At 36.0% G+C, this 20,363-nt stretch overlaps 1 protein-coding gene across 1 annotated transcript in view; it reads right to left on the bottom strand.

Annotated features, from left to right (window-relative positions):
- The window catches only part of TTLL7 (tubulin tyrosine ligase like 7), a 115,407-nt gene that overhangs the window by 42,236 nt on the left and 52,808 nt on the right, over nucleotides 1-20,363 (bottom strand). Inside the window, exons 9-12 of the mRNA XM_007449047.1 lie at nucleotides 18,218-18,312; nucleotides 3,406-3,553; nucleotides 3,247-3,320; nucleotides 2,023-2,158 (exon numbers count right to left, since the gene is read on the bottom strand). Of these exons, the coding sequence (XP_007449109.1) occupies nucleotides 2,023-2,158; nucleotides 3,247-3,320; nucleotides 3,406-3,553; nucleotides 18,218-18,312 (453 nt within the window). The remainder of the gene's footprint in view (nucleotides 1-2,022; nucleotides 2,159-3,246; nucleotides 3,321-3,405; nucleotides 3,554-18,217; nucleotides 18,313-20,363) is intronic.

Here is a 20,363-nt window from a genome sequence, read left to right as displayed (position 1 = left end):
ATCGGAAGACTCAGTATTGTTAATTCCCCAGAAATTGTTTTGTAGATTCCTCAGTCCGAATTAAAATCCCAGCAGCCTTTCTTTGTAATTAAAAAATTAATCAAAATTTAGAATCAAACTGATTCTAAAATGTGTATGAAAGCATAAAAGGACCTAGAAAAGCTAAAAGAGTTTTAAAAAGAATAAATTTGAGGACTCACACTACCTAGTTTTGACACTCATTATAAAACAACAGTAATGAAGACTGTGTGAGTGTTATATAAGAAGAGGCTCCCAGATCAATGGAAGGGGGCAGGCAAAGTGGTGACATTTAAACTAGATTTTGAAGAATCAAACTGAGACTTGAAGCCTATTTATTATGTGCCAAGGTACTTTACACAGACTATTTTAATTAACCTCAATTTTATTTTCACAACCTGTCAAGTATAATTTTAATACTACTATTTTAGTGATCTGATTGATCAAATAGTTTAATGTAAGTTTACAAAATTAACATGTGGGGGAGCTGGAATTTGAATGTAGAGAGCTCCAGAATCCTAGAGAGCTCCAGAATTTGAATGTAGAGAGCTCCAGAATCTAGCTCCAGAATCCTTAGGGTTTCTAGGAGCAGAGTGATGGGAAGATGGAACAGAGGCTGCATCCAGAGGAGAGAGAAATGACATTATAGAACAGGTAGAGGAAAATGAACAAAGGTCTCTCACTGTCTGGGTCAGGAAAAACAAAAAGACCACAGAACATAATTCTAATGGTGGAAATACTTGCATATGTCAAAAGAGGGAAATTTAAAGGAAAAGAGCATTGGGGTATACAATATTCCTTCTGCTTCTGTCCCTTAGGCCTAGCCAGCTTGAAAATGGCTTTATATCCTCCTGTTGCAGAATTTTAGTGAAAAGACCATAGCAAAATCTATCTATAATAAACTTTATCATGATTTTTGAATCACTCAATATAACAGGGTATCCAAGATACTGGAGGTATCACTCTAGGGAGATTTCCAGTAATATAAAATATAAACAATTTTAATAGGTCTGTGTGATGGAATGAAGAACACAAGAAAGGGTAAGTATGTGAGTAAATATGAATACTTAGAAAACTATTAAAGACTACTGACTGTTTGGACAACAAATAAAAACTTATTTGTCCAATGGAACATTAGCAAGCATGATGCTAGCAGAGGCTTGATTAGTCCCTGCACTCTGGGCTTGTCCTCTTGAAATGCTCCATTTTGGAACCCTGAGCTATCGTATTAAAGAGATCCAGTTACCCTCCTTACATGGTTATGTAGAGAGAAAGAGACACCCAGCCTGCTCCCCAGATGTTCCAGCTATCTCATCTGATGCACCAGACACAGAAGTGAAGCATTCTTGGATTTCCATCCCCAGTTGAGTTGATAAATGCAAATATATGATTCACTCCAAGCTAGCTCAGCAGAAGAATCACTCACCTGAGCCCAGCCAAGACTGCAGAATAACGAGCAAATAAACGCAATGGCTTATTATACTACAAAAGATAACTAACAGACCTTTTAGTAAGGCAAACAGATTACTCTGTGTGTGTGTTTCAATTACTTCTCATATGCCAGGTCTATGCAGTATCAGGAAAAAATTACTGTATAATGTTAGTTACAATCTAACTATGTAACAATATAGTTACATAGTTAGCTATATTATTAACTATGTAACTCATAGTTAAATCTCATTCTCAAACAATGAGAACATCACAAACCACTAGGTTATTTCAATCTATTTTTTTATTCAGTTATGTATAAATAACTCTGTAATAAAACATTGATTACAATAGATTACAACATAATATCAACATTTTCTACTGCTTGTCTTGTTAAAAAACATCTCATTTATGAAATCATTTGGTTGGTTATGAAACATTACCAACTGTTAAAATGGAAGGAAAATGCATCTTAAAAGTAAAATGTTTTTATATGTGGAACTAAGATGGGTTGTTTATAAAGACATATTGTGTGGCTTCATTCTTTTTTATCTTTATAAACATTCATTCCTTTACCTTCATCCTTTTCAAAGGATTATTCATCTCTCGCTGGAATGAAGCTGCTCTTCCTGAAAGGAAGGTCTGAAAGGCAACAGCCAACAAATTTTCATACTTTTCAAGTAGTGTTTTATCTTCAGGAGGATAAATTCGCCTACAATAAAATCAGATAAACCAGCTTGTTTAAAAAAAGCTATCACAGCACAAGAGTTAAGGTCAACTACATAGATAATTCTTGACCATCTACTCAGTCAGTCACTTTACTAGGTGCTAGAAATAAAGATGAATATAGTTACAAGAAATCCATAAATTTTCATTTGTTACCAATACAAATTGAAGTTTATCTAGAGAATTATCATTAAACAATACAGTTCCAGAAGGCACAGTATAAAGGTTTGGTCAAGGGGAGGTCATTGAAGAAGAATCGCAATTGGGCATATTGAGAAATATAGAACTTTACTGGAGAGAATTTAGGTGATGAGGGATAATTTGAGAAGTTTTAGACTCAGTGTGATTATTGATGTATACAAGAATGTAGGGATTAATCCTAATGATCCTTTGAGGGGTGGTGGAATTTGTCTCTCTGGTGGAGAGAATTAGGTAGACGTAGGGTGAGAGGAATGTGTTCTCATCATCACTGTTGATAGTGTTAAGGCCGGAAAGAACATCTTACCAGGAGTGCGGGAAGCTCTATGACATCAAATCCTCCTAATTCTGCTGAGTCAGTGTCAAAGCTTGGGAGGAGGGGCTGTCTTTCCAAGAACACAAAGAGCTTAGGGGGTCCCCTTTTCTCTTGTCAAAGGTGGTGATACTGTGGAGGAGGTCCAGTTCTGTACAGTCCAAACCCCTTTCTATTGTCTCGTACCTGCCTCCTCCAAACATTTTCATTATTTGCTTGGTTCCTGATATATTTGAACTTAAAACAAAGTACAGCAACCACTCTGAACTGACAGAAAGAATACTAAGAGATCTGAAACCTGACTTTTTCAAAATAGTGTATTATAATTTAATAAGGTCACATGATAACAGCCTGAAAAGACTTCACACAACCACCCCAAGAGCTCTCTCCAAGTCTGAACCATCTACTTGCTATCTTTTCTTTCTGGAAATAAATTAAACAAAAAGCACTTTCTCAGAATGAAATAAATAGTGCTTAAAATAAGCTTAAAAGTTAAAAAATGCAGGCACTTCTGTTTTGACACTTCACTTCTTCAATCTATTAAAAAACAAAAGCACAGTTACCTGTAATTCCCCATGTGTCGATTTTCATGTTCTTCTTTCGAGATCTGCTTCCGAACCTGAGCGAGTCTCTCCTTCTAGAAATGAAGAAATTTTACAAATAAAACATGACAAATGAATTATGCAATTCAAATTGCAGGTACATTTTTAAATTTTTCATACCAACTCTTCTTTCCGCCTCTCCAACTGATGTCTCTGCTGTTCTGAGTCTGAGGAACCTGGTAAAAGCCTTTTGATTGAATTTTGACCATAAAGCCTCCTTTGAGCCTCAGCTTTTTGTTTAGCCAAGTTTCTCCTTTTATCACTGGTCCTAAAATATAGAACACAAGACCATATTCAAGAATTCAAATAAGCTCTAACCTTATTCCTGTGAGAATCAGCAGAAGAGGGGACACAGTGGGGATAAGAATCAGTTTTTATTAAATTTATATATTCACATATGTTATATTCACCTAGTCATTCAACAAATATGGATCTCCATACAGTAAATAGAAGTTCTGAAGGTAACAAGATAAAATGGAGACAGTATAGCAACTTACTAGCAATACAACCTTAGGTCAATTAACTGCTGGGTCTGTTTTCCCATCCATTAAATGCTAACAATATCATTTCCCTCCTAGAGTTCTTATAAAGATTAACTTGGGGTAACATTAATAGGTCCTTAATAAATGTTGTTTACTTTCACTTCCTTCAACCAATGCCCTTTATATTTAAGCATTCTCACTTATACTGACCACTCTTCAGCATATTTTCAATTCAGATTGAAATCTCAGCCTAACAATCACTGCTGAATTGAAAGCATCTGCATAGCCTCATTTTTACCCAATGATGCAAATTTACTCATAGCAGTCTGGTTTTTATTGGAAAATTCCTGTTGTAAGAGTGCTTTCCTCTGAACTTGTTTTCTCTCTCTTCCCTCCCATGTAGCTGGTACGATCAGATAAGCCTGAGGTCTCTTCTTTCTCTCTCCCTCCGACTTACACTCTTATATGCCAATCTTAAAGATCTAGCAGGAACAGGGTGAACTCTAGAGAAAAAAGGAAAGGCAAAGCCAATTTTGTCCTCAGCCATAGGAAAAAATAGAGTTCTTATTCTTGAGCTCATATTTCCATGCCTCGCAATGTCATTAGCCTGGTAGGGCCCAGATGAAGGTGTAAACCAAAGGAAAGGGTACAAGGAAGCCATCTGGCCAGCTTCTAGTGTGGAGAGGAAAAAGACACGCGTAAGTTTACAGGTGGTCCCATTCTATTCAATAAGGGATTGCACTGAGAATACTGGGCCAAGGCCCTAGATAATAGTGTTCTTTTGCCTCAAGTATACACTACCTCACAACTTGAACTTGCAAGGGTGTTAGGAAACTGATCTATTATCTTTCATAACAACATTACGGTTTGAGTGGCAGGAGTTCAACAAGTGAACAGGATAGAAGGAATAATTTGAGAAAAGGAATAAACACATCCAGAAAATTGTAAGTCGTTTAGTATGTCTGGAGCTATTGGTGAATGCAGGAAACTCAGCTAATTAAAGACTTCTAGCTTTAATACTAGGTTACTGAGTCTCAAATTGAACTTTAGGCAATGGGGAAGGGGAGAGAGTGAGTTTTAAAAGAAGGGAATAATTATATTTGCAGGTTTTAAACATTATACCTTGGCAGCAGAAGCAAGAAGAACTACAATCCTGCAGCCTGTGGAATGAAAACCACATTCACAGATAGAGAGACAAAAAGAAAAGGCAGAGGACTATGTACCAGATGAAGGAAAAAGATAAAACCCCAGAAAAACAACTATATGAAGTGGAGATAGGCAACCTTCCAGGAAAAAATTTCAGAATAATGATAGTGAAGATGATCCAGGACCTTGAAAAAAGAATTGAGGCAAAGATTGAGAAGACGCAAGAAATGTTCAACAAAGACCTAGAAGTAAAGAATAAACACCTAGAAGAATTAAAGAACAAACAAACAGAGATTAACAATACAATAACTAAAATAAACATACACTACAAGGAATCAATAGCAGAATAACTGAGGCAGAAGAACGGATAAGTGACCTGGAAGACAGAATGGTGGAATTCACTGCTGTGGAACAGAATAAAGAAACAAGAATTAAAAGAAATGAAGACAGCCTAAGAGACCTCTAGGACAACATTAAAAGCACCAACACTCACATTATAGGGGTTCCAGAAAGAGAAGAGAGACGGAAAGCACCCAAGAAAATATTGGCAGTATTATAGTTGAAAACTTCCTAGCATGGGAAAGGAAATAGCCACCCAAGTCCAGGAAGTGCAGAGAATCCCAGGCAGGATAACCCCAAGGAGAAACACACGGAGACACAGAGTAAGCAAATTGACAAAAATTAAAGACAAAGAAAAATTATTAAAACTAACAAGGGAAAAATGACAAATAACATACCACAGAACTCCCAAAGGTTAAGAGCTGATTTCTCAGCAGAAACTCTACAAGCCAGAAGGGAGTGGCATGATATACTTAAAGTGATGAAAGGGAAGAACCTAAAACCAAGATTACTCTACCAGGTGACGATCTCATTCAGATTGAATGGAGAAACCAAAAGCTTTACAGACAAGCAAAAGCTAAGAGAATTCAGCACCACCAAACCAGCTCTACAACAAATGCTAAAGGAACTTCTCTAAGTGGGAAAAACAAGAGAAGGACCTACAAAAACAAACCCAAAACAATTAAGAAAATGGTCACAGGAACATACATATCGATAATTACCCTAAACATGAATGGATTAAATGCTCCAACCAAAAGACACAGGCTCACTGAATGGTTACAAAAACAAGACCCATATATATGCTGCCTACAAGAGACCCACTTCAGACCTAGGGACACATGCAGACTGAAAGTGAGGGGATGGAAAATGATATTCCATGCAAATGGAAATGAAAAGAAAGCTGGGGTAGCAAAACTCATATCAGATAAAATGGATTTTAAAACAAAGAATGTTACAAGAGACAAGGAAGGACACTACATAATGATCAAGGGATCAATCCAAGAAGATATAATAATTATAAATATATATGCACCCAACATAGGAGCACCTCGATACATAAGGCAACTGCTAACAGCTATAAAAGAGGAAATCGACAGTAACACAGTAATAGTGGGGGACTTGAACACCTCACTTACACCAACAAACAGATCATCTAGACAGAAAATTAATAAGGAAACACAAGCTTTAAATGACACAATAGACCAGATAGATTTAATTGATACTTATAGGACATTCCATCCAAAAACAGCAGACTACACTTTCTTTGCAAGTGCACACGGAAAATTCTCCAAGATAGATCATACCTTGGGTCACAAATCAAACCTCAGTAAATTTATGAAAATTGAAATCATATCAAGCATCTTTTCTGACCACAATGCTATGAGATTAGAAATCAATTACAGGGGAAAAAAAAACATAAAAAAACACAAACATATGGAGGCTACACAATATGTTATGAAATAACCAAGAGATCACTGAAGAAATCAAAGAGGAAATCAAAAAATACCTAGAAACAAATGACAATGGAGACACGACGACCCAAACCTATGGGATGCAGGAAAAGCAGTCCTAAGAGGGAAGTTTATAGCAATAAAATCCTACCTCTGGAAACAAGAAAAATCTCAAATTAACTAACCTTACACCTAAAGGAACAAGAGAAAGAAGAACAAATAAAACCCAAAGTTAGTAGAAGGAAAGAAATCATAAAGATCAGAGAAGAAAACAACGAAATAGGAACAAAGAAAACAATAGCAAAGGTCAATAAAACTAAAATCTGGTTCTTTGAGAAGATAAACAAATTGATAAACCTTTAGCCAGACTTATCAAGAAAAAGAGTGAGAGGACTCAAATCAATAAGATTAGAAGTGAAAAAAGAGAAGTTACAACAGACCACGGAAATACAAAGCATCATAAGAGACTACTACAAGCAATTCTTCACCAATAAAATGGACAACCTGGAAGAAATGGACAAATTCTTAGAAAAGCACAACCTTCGAAAATGAACCAGGAAGAAATAGAAAATATGAACAGACCAATCAAAAGCACTGAAATTGAAACTGTGATTAAAAATCTTCCAACAAAGAAAAGTCCAGGACCAGATGGCTTCACAGGTGAATTCTACCAAACATTTAGAGAAGAGCTGACACCCATCCTTCTCAAACTCTTCCAAAAAACTGCAGAGGAAGGAACACTCCCAAACTCATTCTATGAGGCCACCATCACCCTGATACAAAAACCAGACAAAGTTACTACAAAAAAAAAAAAAAATTACAGACCAATATCACTGATGAAAATAGATGCAAAAATCCTCAACAAAATACTAGCAATAAGAATCCAACAACACATTAAAAGGATCATATACCATAAGCAAGTGGGATTTATCCCAGGGACGCAAGGATTCTTCAATATATGCAAATCAATCAATGTGATACACCATATTAACAAACTGAAGAATAAAAACTCTATGATAATCTCAACAGATGCAGAAAAAGCTTTTGACAAAATTCAACACCCATTTATGATAAAAACACTCCAGAAAGTGGGTATAGAGGGAACCTACCTCAACATTATAATGGCCATATTGTTGGATTGGAAGAATCATTATTGTGAAACTGACTATGCTACCCAAAGCAATCTACAGATTCAATACAATCCCTATCAAATTACCCATGGCACTTTTTACAGAACTATAACAAAAATGTCTTAAAATTTGTATGGAGATGCAACAGACCCTGAAGAGCCAAAGCAACCTTGAGGGAAAAAAACAGAACGGAGGAATCAGACTCCCTGACTTCAGACTATACTACAAAACTACAGTAATCAAGACAATATGGTACTGACACAAAAACAGAAATATAGATCAACAGAACAGGATAGAAAGCCCAGAGATAAACCGACGCACCTATGGTCAACTAATCTATGACAAAGGAGGCAAGGATATACAAAGGAGAAAATACAGTCTCTTCAATAAATCGTGCTGCAAAAACCGGACAGCTACATGTAAAAGAATGATATCAGAACACTCCCTAAAACCATACACAAAAATAAACTCAAAATGGATTAAAGACCTAAATGTAAGACGTGACACTACAAAACTCTTAGAGGCAAACATAGGCAGAACACTATGACATAAATCACAGGAAGATCCTTTTTGACCCACCTCCTAAAGAAATGGAAATAAAACCAAAACTAAACAAATGGGACCTAATGAAACTTAAAAGCTTTTGCACAGCAAAGGAAACCATAAACAAGACAAAAAGACAACCTTCAGAATGAGAGAAAATATTTGCAAATGAATCAACGGACAAAGGATTAATCTGCAAAATATATAAACAGCTCATGCAGCTCAGTATTAAAAAAACAAACAACCCAATCCAAAAATGGGCAGAAGACCTAAATAGACATTTCTGCAGAGAACACATACAGATGGCCAAGAGGCACATGAAAAGCTGCTCAACATCACTAATTATTAGAGAAATGTAATTGCAAAACTACAATGAGGTATCACTTCACACCAGTTAGAATGGGCATTATCAGAAAATCTATAAACAACAAATGCTGGAGAGGGTGTGGAGAAAAGGGAACCCTGTTGCACTGTTGGTGGGAATGTAAATTGATACAGCCACTATGGAGAACAGTATGGAGGTTCCTTAAAAAACTAAAAATAGAATTACCATATGACCCAGCAACCCCACTACTGGGCATATACCCAGAGGAACCCATAATTCAAAAAGAGTCATATATCACAATGTTCATTGCAGCACTATTTACAATAGCCAGGTCATGGAAGCAACTTAAATGCCCACTGACAGACGAATGGATAAAGAAGATGTGGTACATTTATACAATGGAATATTACTCAGCCATAAAAAGGAATGAAATTGGGCCATTTGTAGAGATGTGGATGGACCTAGAGACTGTCTAAGTCAGAAAGAGAAAAACAAATATCGTATATTAACACATATATGTGGAATGTAGAAAAATAGTACAGATGAACCAGTTTGCAAGGCAGAAATAAAGACACAGATGTAGAGAGAGAACAAACATATGGACACCAAGTGGGGAAAGTGGGGATGGGTGGTAGTGGGATGAACTGGGCGATTGGGATTGACATATATACACTAATATGTGTAAAACTGATAACTAATAAGAACCTGCTGTATAAAAATAAGTAAATAAAAATAAAAGAGTATCCCTTGGCAATATGTACAGTGGCTTAGAAGTGGATGAGAAAAGAAGCAGGCTGTTAAGATAGTCTATTGTCTGAATGTTTGTGGCCCCCGCCCCACAAAACCCATATGTTGAAATCTTAACTCCCAAAGGTGATGATATTATTACGTGGGGCCTCTGGGAGGTGATTAGGCCATGAGGGTGGAACCCCCTTGAAAGGGATTAGTGTCCTTATAAAAGAGACTCCGGAGAGCTCCCTAAACCCTTCTGCCATGTGATGATACAATAAGAAGTATGTGACCCAGAAGCAGGCCTCACTCAACCATGCTGGCACCCTAATCTTGGACCACCAGCCTACAGAACCATGAGAAATAAATCTCTGTTTTTTATAACCTATTAAGTCTATGGTATTTTGTTATAGCAGCCCGAACAAATTAAAACAAATGGAATGCTATTTCATTAGCAAATATAAAATATGACAGCCTGGACCAGGGAAGCAGCAGTCAGATTAGAAAATAAGGAAAGATTCGAAGGGTTATTTTAGAGGAAGAATGAATGACTTTGGTGATTAATTATTATTATTAGTTAGATCTGAGGAGTAACAAAAAGGGCTGAACTTGAGATGGCAACAAGATTTCTGATTTTTGTGACTGGATGATTGAGAATATCATTTTTCCAATGGTAAATACTAAATCTGGCTGATTTTCCTTTGTTTAGGGAAAGGGGAAATGTGGTTTAGGTAGTTCTTAACTTTTAATTTTTTTGATATTACATTTTATGTAGAACAATCATTTCTATTTACCATACAATTTAAAGGAAGGAGAGGAGAGAAAAGGGGAATAGAAATGAAAAGAAGAATAGAGAAGAACAAAGACCAAACAGTTGGTAAGAAAAAAATGTAAGAGAGGAAGGAAAAATGAAATGACAGAAAAGAGGAAGGGAGAATAAAAAAAAAAAAAAAAGGATTGAGAATATTATGAGAATGCTGTGGAAGAAATGAACATAGAGCTATATGAACCTTCACAGCAAACATGGCACTCACAGACAAGGACACTGACACACACACAGCTCAAGCATATACCTATAAACATGAGTAACAGAAATAAGCTCACAAAGAAGTTCCTTTGGACACACTGAGAAACAAAGAAAAGCCAATCACACCCAGACATTTTCTCTAGACAACTGCTCCCATATTCTGGCCTTGAGAAATACTGCCATTCTAAAAACTGTGTTTGGATTCCTATAAATATAGGTATAAATCAGCACTAATGACTCTTAGTCCACAATAAAAATTTAAGCAGAGACCAAAGGATCTCCATTCACTTAGCATTGTAATCAGCATTTTCCCATTCAGCTGTATCCACACACTGGCCTAAGGAGTTTTGTTTACAGTATCTGGAGCTCTTTCCACTACTCATTACCCTGTGATTCCATACAAGGGATTTCTCTTTCCAATCAGCTGGCTTCGCACACTCAAGCTCCTGTAATATGGAATCCCTGGAAGTTCTATGAACATCCTGTGTTTGCCTCACTTCCTTATCTTACCACAAGGAGTTACCTTGGAATGAAATGTCCTTCCCCTACCCTTGTCTTCCAACCTAAATTTTGCTTAGTACTCACTATACGCTAGTTCTAGATATGGCCCTGGGAATACAAAGATGAATAGACAGAGACATTGCCCTCAAGTGTCAACAATGGCATGTGAATAAATACACAGAGTACAATGGATGTTATTTAAAAAGTGATAGTAAGTAGGGTGATGGCACAAGGGAGGAAGTAAACCACTTTGCCTCAGCAAAAGCTTCAAATAGGAAGTCAGGCCTGTGCTAGGTATTTAAGGATGAGTTGACAAAAATGTAGTATATGCATGCAATGGAATATTATTTGGCCTTAAAAGGGAAGGAAATTCTGACACATGGTACAACATGGATGAACCCTGAAGACATTATGCTAAGTTAAATAAGGCAGTCACAAAAGAGCAAATACTGTATGATTCTACTTATATGAGGTACCTAGGCAAATTCATAAAGATAGAAAGTGGAATGGTGGTTGCCAGGGGCTGGTGGCAGGGGTAAATGGGGAGTTGTTTAATGGGTACAGAATTTCAGTTTTGCACAATGAAGAAAGGTCCAGAGAAGGATGGTGGTAATGGTTGCATAATAATGTGAATGTACTTATTGCCACTGAATTGCACACTTAAAATGGTTACAATAAAGTTTAAGTATATTTTACCACGATTTTTAAAAATGAATCAACATTCACCAGAGGAACAAAGCTAAGAGAAAATTTAAATAAGAATACACACAAAACCATGAACATGTGAAACAGCATCGCATGAGAGTTCTTAGAAAAATTAATTCTAAGTCAGGGAAAAGAGAGAACAAAAAATGATCAGATTGGAGAGATATGCAAGGGCCAGATCAAAAAAAGTCTTGTGTCTAAAGATCAAAAACACTTTGTAGGCAACGTTTAAACTTTATCTGATAGTGTGGAAACAATCTGAGCAGAATATTAGAGTTTATAAATATCTCTTTAAATGTTGACATCACTCAGGCTCTGCCCTTACCCCACTTTACTTCTCAATATATACACTCCAACCGTATGTTCTCATCCACTGGATTCAACAGCAATCTATACACAGATTTCAATCACATAGATGTCTCTATCCCCTGGATCCCTGTATATCAAATCTCCCACGTAACAATTCTGCCTGGGTGTCTCAAAGCACTTCAAAATCAACATGTTTAAAACTGAATTATCTCTCATTTCTACCTTCCCCCATCACTTCTAAGCCTGTTTCTTGCCTTAAAGCTCTATCTAAATAAATGGCATACTATCAAATAAGTCATCCAAGCCAGAAACTGAGACTTTGAACTCCCAGCATCTACCCCTATAGTAGCGAGCACTCAATAAACACTTGTTAAATGATCTGCAGAGCAACAGAGTGGACACTGCAAAACGGGGTGAAGGTTAGTGCTGAAGGAAGGAAGGAAACCAATAAAATAGTCCAGGAGAGAAATGAGAAGTCCCTAAACTTGAAAAGGAGTCTAAGAAATTAAGCGGAAGTCATACATTTGTCAGAACTACTTAAACAATATATATGCCAAAAAATGTATAGGCATATTGCTTAAATAATCTAAAATACTTGAAACACTTGTATAAGCTAAATAAAATTTTCCCATTCTACAATTCTTTCCTTTCTATTCATTTCCTTTAGAATAACTGAAATATCAGTAGAATTTAGGCAAATCATTCTTTGATCATACAAAAGAAGGGGCCATATGAAAATTTCTGAACAAGTTTATACGTCAATCTTTTTTTAATAATGCCTTCCACATAAATCTACTTCTCAATCAGGCATCTGCTAAATGCCGGAAAACATTTCAAATAATAAATTGCTTGGAAGTATCCCACAACTCTTTCAGAGTTCTTGAAATGACAATTAGAACCAATTGAGATCATAAAATTCCTGAGCTTAAATGACCTCAGAGGTCCTTTAATCTAATACCTTAAATGCTATTTGTTTTTTGTTTTTTTTCGCACACACACACTGTATTTTATTTTTACAAGAGATAAATAAACTGACACCAAGCATTGTAAATGGACGACCACAACGAAAGCAACAATGATTGCAATTGCAAAACATGAAACACACTCATACTATGTCACAATATTGACATTCAGTCCAGTAATCCTCCACTGTAACAGCTCCTTTACTTTGCAGTGAGAATTCATTTGTATATTTTTTGCCTCTGAGTCCTTGAGGGATTTTTTTTTATTCAAACAGAAAGTCACAAAAATTATAATCATCCTCATCAGTTCACTCAGTCCCATGTACTTTTTTTTTTTCTTGATCTTTTGTTAGCACTTTTATGAATTCATCAGTTTTCCATTAGAGTTCTGAAAATGCTTATTCATTCAGTTCAGCAGTATAGTTAGTTACCAGAAACCTGTACTTGTCAGTCTTTTCCATGAATTCCTTGAAGATGAAACACTTTTATAAGAACATTTTTGCAAAAGCATCAGAATACACCCTGAACTGTCTGTAAATGACAAAAGACTTAAAAATGACCACAGTTAAAGATTTGATGAAAGTTCATAATAATGCAGTTGACAAGGAAATTTAGTTATTTCTGAGATATACATTTTAAAGTAATAACTAGAATTATGACTTATAACATTATACCAGAACGTATAAGATTTTTAGAAATTTCATGTAATGTATGAAACATTTATATTAACATATTTCCATATAAATAACCCAAAGAAAGTTTAGTATTAGTTGTTTCTTTTTGTTTGGTTGGTTGGTTTTTTTATACTGCAGGTTATTATTAGTCATCAATTTTATATACATCAGTGTATACATATCAATCCCAATCGCACAATTCAGCACACCACCATCCCCACCCCACCGCAGTTTTACATTTGTTCTCTACATCTGTGTCTCAACTTCTGCCCTACAAACTGGTTCATCTGTACCATTTTTCTAGGTTCCACATACATGCGTTAATATACGGTATTTGTTTTTTTCTTTCTGACTTACTTCACTCTGTATGACAGTCTTTCGATGCATCCACGTCTCAAAAAGACTCAATTTCATTCCCTTTATGGCTGAGTAATACTCCATTGTATATATGTACCACACCTTCTTTATCCATTCGTCTGTCGATGGGCATTTAGGTTGCTTCCATGACCTGGTTATTGTAAATAGTGCTGCAATAAACACTGGGGTGCATGTGTCTTTTTTAATCATGGTTTTCTCTGGGTATGTGCCCAGTAATGGGGTTGCTGGATCATATGGTAATTCTATGTTTAGGTTTTTAAGAAACCTCCATACTGTTCTCCATAGTGGCTGTATCAATTTACATCCCCACCAACAGTGCAAGAGGGTTCCCTTTTCTCCACACCCTCTCCAGCATTTGTTGTTTGTAGATTTTCTGAGGATGCCCATTCTAACTGGTGTGAGGTGATACCTCATTGTAGTTTTGATTTGCATTTCTCTAATAATTAGTGATGTTGACCAGCTTTTCATGTGCTTCTTGGCAATCTGTATGTCTTCTTTCCAGAAATGTCTATTTAGGTCTTCTGCCCATTTTTGGATTGGGTTGTTTGTTTCTTTAATATTAAACTGCATGAGCTGTTTATATGCTTTGGAGATTAATCCTTTGTCTGTTGCTTCGTTTGCAAATATTTTCTCCCATTCTGAGGGTTGTCTTTCATCTTGTTTATGGTTTCCTTTGCTGTGCAAAAGCTTTGAAGTTTCATTAGGTCCCATTTGTTTATTTTTGTTTTTATTTCCATTACTCTAGGAGGTGGATCAAAACAGATCTTGCTGTGATTTATGTCAAAGAGTGTTCTTCCTATGTTTTCCTCTAAGAGATGCAGGGGACACGGGTTCGTGCCCCGGTCTGGGAAGATCCCACGTGCCGCGGAGCGGCTGGGCCCGTGAGCCATGGCCGCTGAGCCTGCGCGTCCGGAGCCTGTGCTCCGCAAATGGGAGAGGCCACAACAGTGAGAGGCCCACATAACGCAAGAAAAAAAAAAAAAAAAAAGAGGGTTCTTCCAATGTTTTCCTCTAAGGGTTTTATAGTGTCTTACATTTAGGTCTCTAATCCATTCTGAGTTTATTTTTGTGTATGCTGTTAGGGAGTGTTCTAATTACATTCTTTTACATGTAGCTGTCCAGTTTTCCCAGCACCACTTATTGAAGAGACTGTCTTTTCTCCATTGTATATCTTTGCCTCTTTTGTCATAGATTAGTTGACCACAGGTGCGTGGGTTTATCTCTGGGCTTTCTATCTTGTTCCATTGATCTATGTTTCTGTTTTTGTGCCAGTACCATATTGTCTTGATTACTATAGCTTTGTAGTATAGTCTGAAGTCAGGGAGTCTGATTCCTCCTGCTCTGTTTTTTTTCCTTCAAGACTGCTTTGGCTATTTGGGGTCTTTTGTGTCTCCATACAAATTTTAAGAGGCTTTGTTCTAGTTCCGTAAAAACTGCCAGTGGTAATTTGATAGGGATTGCATTGAATCTGTATATTGCTTTGGGTAGTATAGTCATTTTCACAATATTGATTCTTCCAATCCAAGAACATGGTATATCTCTCCATCTATTGGTATCATCTTTAATTTCTTTCATCAGTGTCTTATAGTGTTCTGCATACAGGTCTTTTGTCTCCCTAGGGAGATTTATTCCTAGGTATTTTATTCCTTTTGTTGCAATGGTAAATGGGAGTGTTTCCATAATTTATCTTTCAAATTTTTCATCATTAGTGTATAGGAATGCAAGAGATTTCTGTGCATTAATTTCCTATCCTGCAACTTTACCCAATTCACTGATTAGCTCTTGTAGCTTTCTGGTGGCATCTTTAGGATTCTCTATGTATAGTGTCATGTCATCTGCCAACAGTGACAGTTTTACTTCTTCTTTTCCAATTTGGATTCCTTTTATTTCTTTTTCTTCTCTGATTGCCGTGGCTAGGACTTCCAAAACTATGTTGAATAATAGTGGTGAGAGTGGACATCCTTGTCTTTTTCCTGATCTTAGAGGAAATGCTTTCAGTGTTTCACTATTGAGAACGATGTTTGCTGTGGGTCTGTCATATATGGCCTTTATTATGTTGAGGTAGGTTCCCTCTAAGCCCACCTTCTGGAGAGTTTTTATCATAAATGGGTGTTGAATTTTATCAAGAGCTTTTTCTGCATCTATTGAGATGATCATATGGATTTTATTCTTCAATTTGTTAATACGGTGTATCACATTGATTGATTTGCATATATTGAAGAATCCTTGCATCCTTGGGATAAATCTCACTTGTTCATGGTGCATGATCCTTTTAATGTGTTGTTGGATTCTGTTTGCTAGTATTTTGTTGAGGATTTTTGCATCTAAATTCATCAGTGATATTGGTCTGTAATTTTCTTTTTTTGTAGTATCTTTGGTTTTGGTACCAGGGTGACGGTGGACTCAAAGAATGAGTTCGGGAGTGTTCCTTCCTCCGCAATTTTTTGGAAGAGTTCGAGAAGGATGGGTTTTAGCTCTTCTCTAAATGTTTGGTAGAATTCACCTGTGAAGCCATCTGGTCCTGGACTTTTCTTTGTTGGAAGATTTTTAATCACAGTTTCAATTTCAGTGTTTGTGATTGGTTTGTTCATATTTTCTGTTTCTTCCTGGTTCAGCCTTGGAAGGTTATACCTTTCTAAGAACTTGTCCATTTCTTCCAGGTTGTCCATTTTATTGGCAAAGAGTTGCTTGTAGTAGTCTCTTAGGATGCTTTGTATTTCTGCAGTGTCTGGTGTAACTTCTTCTTTTTCATTTCTAATTTTATTGATTTGAGTCCTCTCCTTCTTTTTCTTCATGAGTCTGGCTAATGGTTTATCAGTTTTGTTTATCTTCTCAAAGAACCAGATTTTAGTTTTATTGATCCTTGCTATTGTTTTCTTTGTTCCTTTTTCATTTATTTCTGCTCTGGTCTTTATGATTTCTTTCCTTCTGCTAACTTTGGGTTTTGTTTGTTCTTCTTTCTCTAGTTCTTTTAGGTGTAAGGTTAGATTGTTTACTTGAGATTTTTCTTATTTCTTAAGGTAGGCTTGTATAGCTATAAATTTCACTCTTAGAACTGCTTTTGCTGCATCCCATAGGTTTTGGATCATTGTATTTTCATTGTCATTTGTCTCTAGGTATTTTTTCATTTCCTATTTGATTTCTTACGTGATCTCTTGGTTATTTAGTAACGTATTGTTTAGCCTCCATGTGTTTGTGTTTTTTACTGTTTTTTCCCTGTAATTCATTTCTAATATCATATATTGTGATCAGGAAAGATGCTTGATATGATTTCAATTTTCTTAAATTTACTGAGGCTTGATTTGTGACCCAAGATGTGATCCTAAATGCTATTTGAACACTTACAATAGCAGACAACTCACTACCTCATTAAGCAGTTCAGTTAAACGTCTAACAAATTTTTTCATAATGAGCCAAAGCTTACCACATAATAAGATTTCAAACATTTGATATTCATGATTATGTATGCTTCAACCAAACTAATAATATTCTATTGATCCAGCAATCCCAGTTCTGGGTATATATTTAAAGAAGTTGAAATCAGGATTTGACTGATCCTGTTGAACCAGGATTCAACAGATACCCTGCAGGTATATGATCTAAAGATACCCACATTCCCATGTTCACTGCAGCATTATGCACAACAGCCAAGACATGGAAACAACCTGAATGTTCTGCAATGGATGAATGGATAAAAAATGTGGTATATATATGATGGAATATTATTCAGCCTTAAAAAAGAAGGAAATCCTGTTAATGCTGTTCAATGGGAAGGTTAACTCTCACTTAACTGCTTCTCTTTTCTTCTCTGTTTACCCAGGCAGCATGATACAGTGGAAAGACCTTTGGACAGAAAGGTCGGAAATGCATTTTTGAGGTTTTTTAACTCCCTGAGTGACCTTTGTGCTTTAGTGTTTTCTTGTGAGGTGAGGAAAACAGTCCAGAAGGTTTCCTAAGGTATTCTCCAATTCCACCCTATAGTCTGTATTATACCAACAATGCAGTTTAAGCATATTTACTGTAGGTTCAAATAATATGGGGAGAAGCAGAAGCTGAGCTCAGGAGAAGAGGAAAAGATATTTAAAAAGAAGAAAACTAAATGGGTTTGAAGAATGGAATCAAGAAATTCACAATACAAAATACTAAAATTACAAGACAATTCCACTTACAAATGATTGTTCTATGCCAAATATGGTGAAAAAAATTCCAGAAGATGGAGGAAACACTTTACCTGATATTTAGTAGCTTCAGTGCATTTAGCAGCACTCCCCTTTTTACATCATAGTCTATTTTCTGATCAGTTCCAAAGCTTGGAGCTCGATTGATCTGAAATTTACAAAGAAAACAATAAGTAAACAAATGTTGGTAGGTCAATCAATATGCAGTACAAATTTGTTAATTTAATGTGGGATCTCCAACCAGTAGGACTCTACAATAAATCTCAAAGCACTATATGGTAGATGGCCCAGTCACCATTGCCACTCCTCCCTTCCCCAACATCTTAAGTCAAGGTGTTGCAAGGAATTGACTGTCATCACTGCCCCTTCCTCCTGCTGCCCTAGCTTCAGATTTTCAGTCAGCATATCTGCCCTCTCCCTCCTCTCCACTCTCTCCAATCTATTACTCCATGAACTCTAGGTCTTAACTTTAAGAAGTTAAAGTGACTCATCCAGACAAAAAGGTTGGAGGACCAGTAATAACAATAACAATAATAAAAATGGAACAAAAAATAATAGGGATAGTACCAATATAGTAATAATTATATTCATGTATGTATTTCCCATATTGAAATTATCAGTGCCCTCTTTTCACTGCTTTCAGATCTTGTGGATGAATATGTCTATTGTTGCCTGAAAAATAAATTGTATTTCTTTCTTCCTGGGTCAGACAATAATTCATCAATTTTCATTTCATTTCATTGAAATTACTCAGAGGATACCATTAAAGGTAGCTGCAAACTAACCTCTATGAGCTTTTCTAACTGTTTAAGGAGTCATGGGAATAACTGAGACATTTGTGGTTGTTCTTCTTTCCCACATCATTTCTAGGATTTCACTAAGAAGAAAAATAAGAAGTAACTACATATACCCTGAAATCTAGTATACAATATATTACCACTTCAAGAGCTGGAGTATTTGTTTTTGTCTTTGTTGTTGTTGGGTTTTATTGTTGTTGTTGTTGTTGTTGTTATGAAAATGTAATTGGGATAGCAGATGTTTAAGAAAAGTACTTACTCAATTAACTCAGTTGGTGACATCACTGCTGAGTTCAAAACTACAGCTTTGCTTCATGACCACCAACTAACTCCACAGGCTATCTCAAAAAACATGCATGCTACTCCTCATAGAGGAGGGTCATCTTATACAAAACCATCACCACAAAAGACAAGATAACTGACAACACGCATTTTACAACTGGCAGCTGAAGGAAATGCCACATTACACTTAAGAAATCATCCAGGAATACAAATGCCTCTAATTATAAATGTGGCACAAGATCACTGCAGAAAAATTAGAAACAGAAGCCAAACAAACAACAGAAAGATCACCTGCAATTCCACTACGTTGTGTCTTGTTAACCATTTGATAAATGGTGCTCCAGATATTTGCTATGTATACATTTTATAATATTCATTTGCCTTCCAATATATCTCTATACTAAATATACTACTTTATAATCCAAGGTTTTCTCTTAATAATGTATTGTGAAAATCTTTCATGTCGTCATTTTGATAGTTACCTGGTATTCCTTGTATAGAATTATGGCAAACTGTATTTTTTTCCAATAGAGAAATGCCTTATTATATTATGCCTTTGCTGATTTCTGATATAGAAGGTGATGAACATATTCTTGTCTGTGTGATGTGGTCTCAAGGGGAAGAGAATAGCTTGGTAATTGCAAGAACATCCATTTATTCCAGGTAAATTTGAAAAAGGAAGTTTATTAATCTACTACTTCAAAGCTCCAAGTATTTCCTCTTACAAGTGCAGAGAAAGGGTAAAGTAATATTTTTATATGAAAAAAGTTTCAACCATTCAATACTGATTCAAATCTCTGGAATTTGCAAAACAAAGATAGTTCTGCTACTACATGTAACAGGATTATTTTAAAAAAAAAAAAATTTTTGAACTGATGATTAAGTGGTTTACTGAAATGTTATCTATCTTTATAGAATTCCTCAGTGCTTCATTCTAAAACTGCAGTCTGGAATTCTGCCAAGCATATCCCTCCTCCAGGATGGTAGACAGTCTCGGTACAACATAATCTCAGACCCTCTCTCTTTTCTATTTCAGATTCTTCACTCTACTCTCATGCAAGAGAAATTGGTCTATCAAGAAATGTACCTACACATCAAATAAACTAAAGCATGGAAAGGT

The sequence above is a fragment of the Lipotes vexillifer genome, unplaced genomic scaffold, assembly GCF_000442215.2.
Source record: "Lipotes vexillifer unplaced genomic scaffold, Lipotes_vexillifer_v1.1 scaffold186, whole genome shotgun sequence".
NCBI lineage: Eukaryota > Metazoa > Chordata > Mammalia > Artiodactyla > Lipotidae > Lipotes > Lipotes vexillifer.
This window is presented reverse-complemented; position numbering and strand designations above follow the sequence as displayed.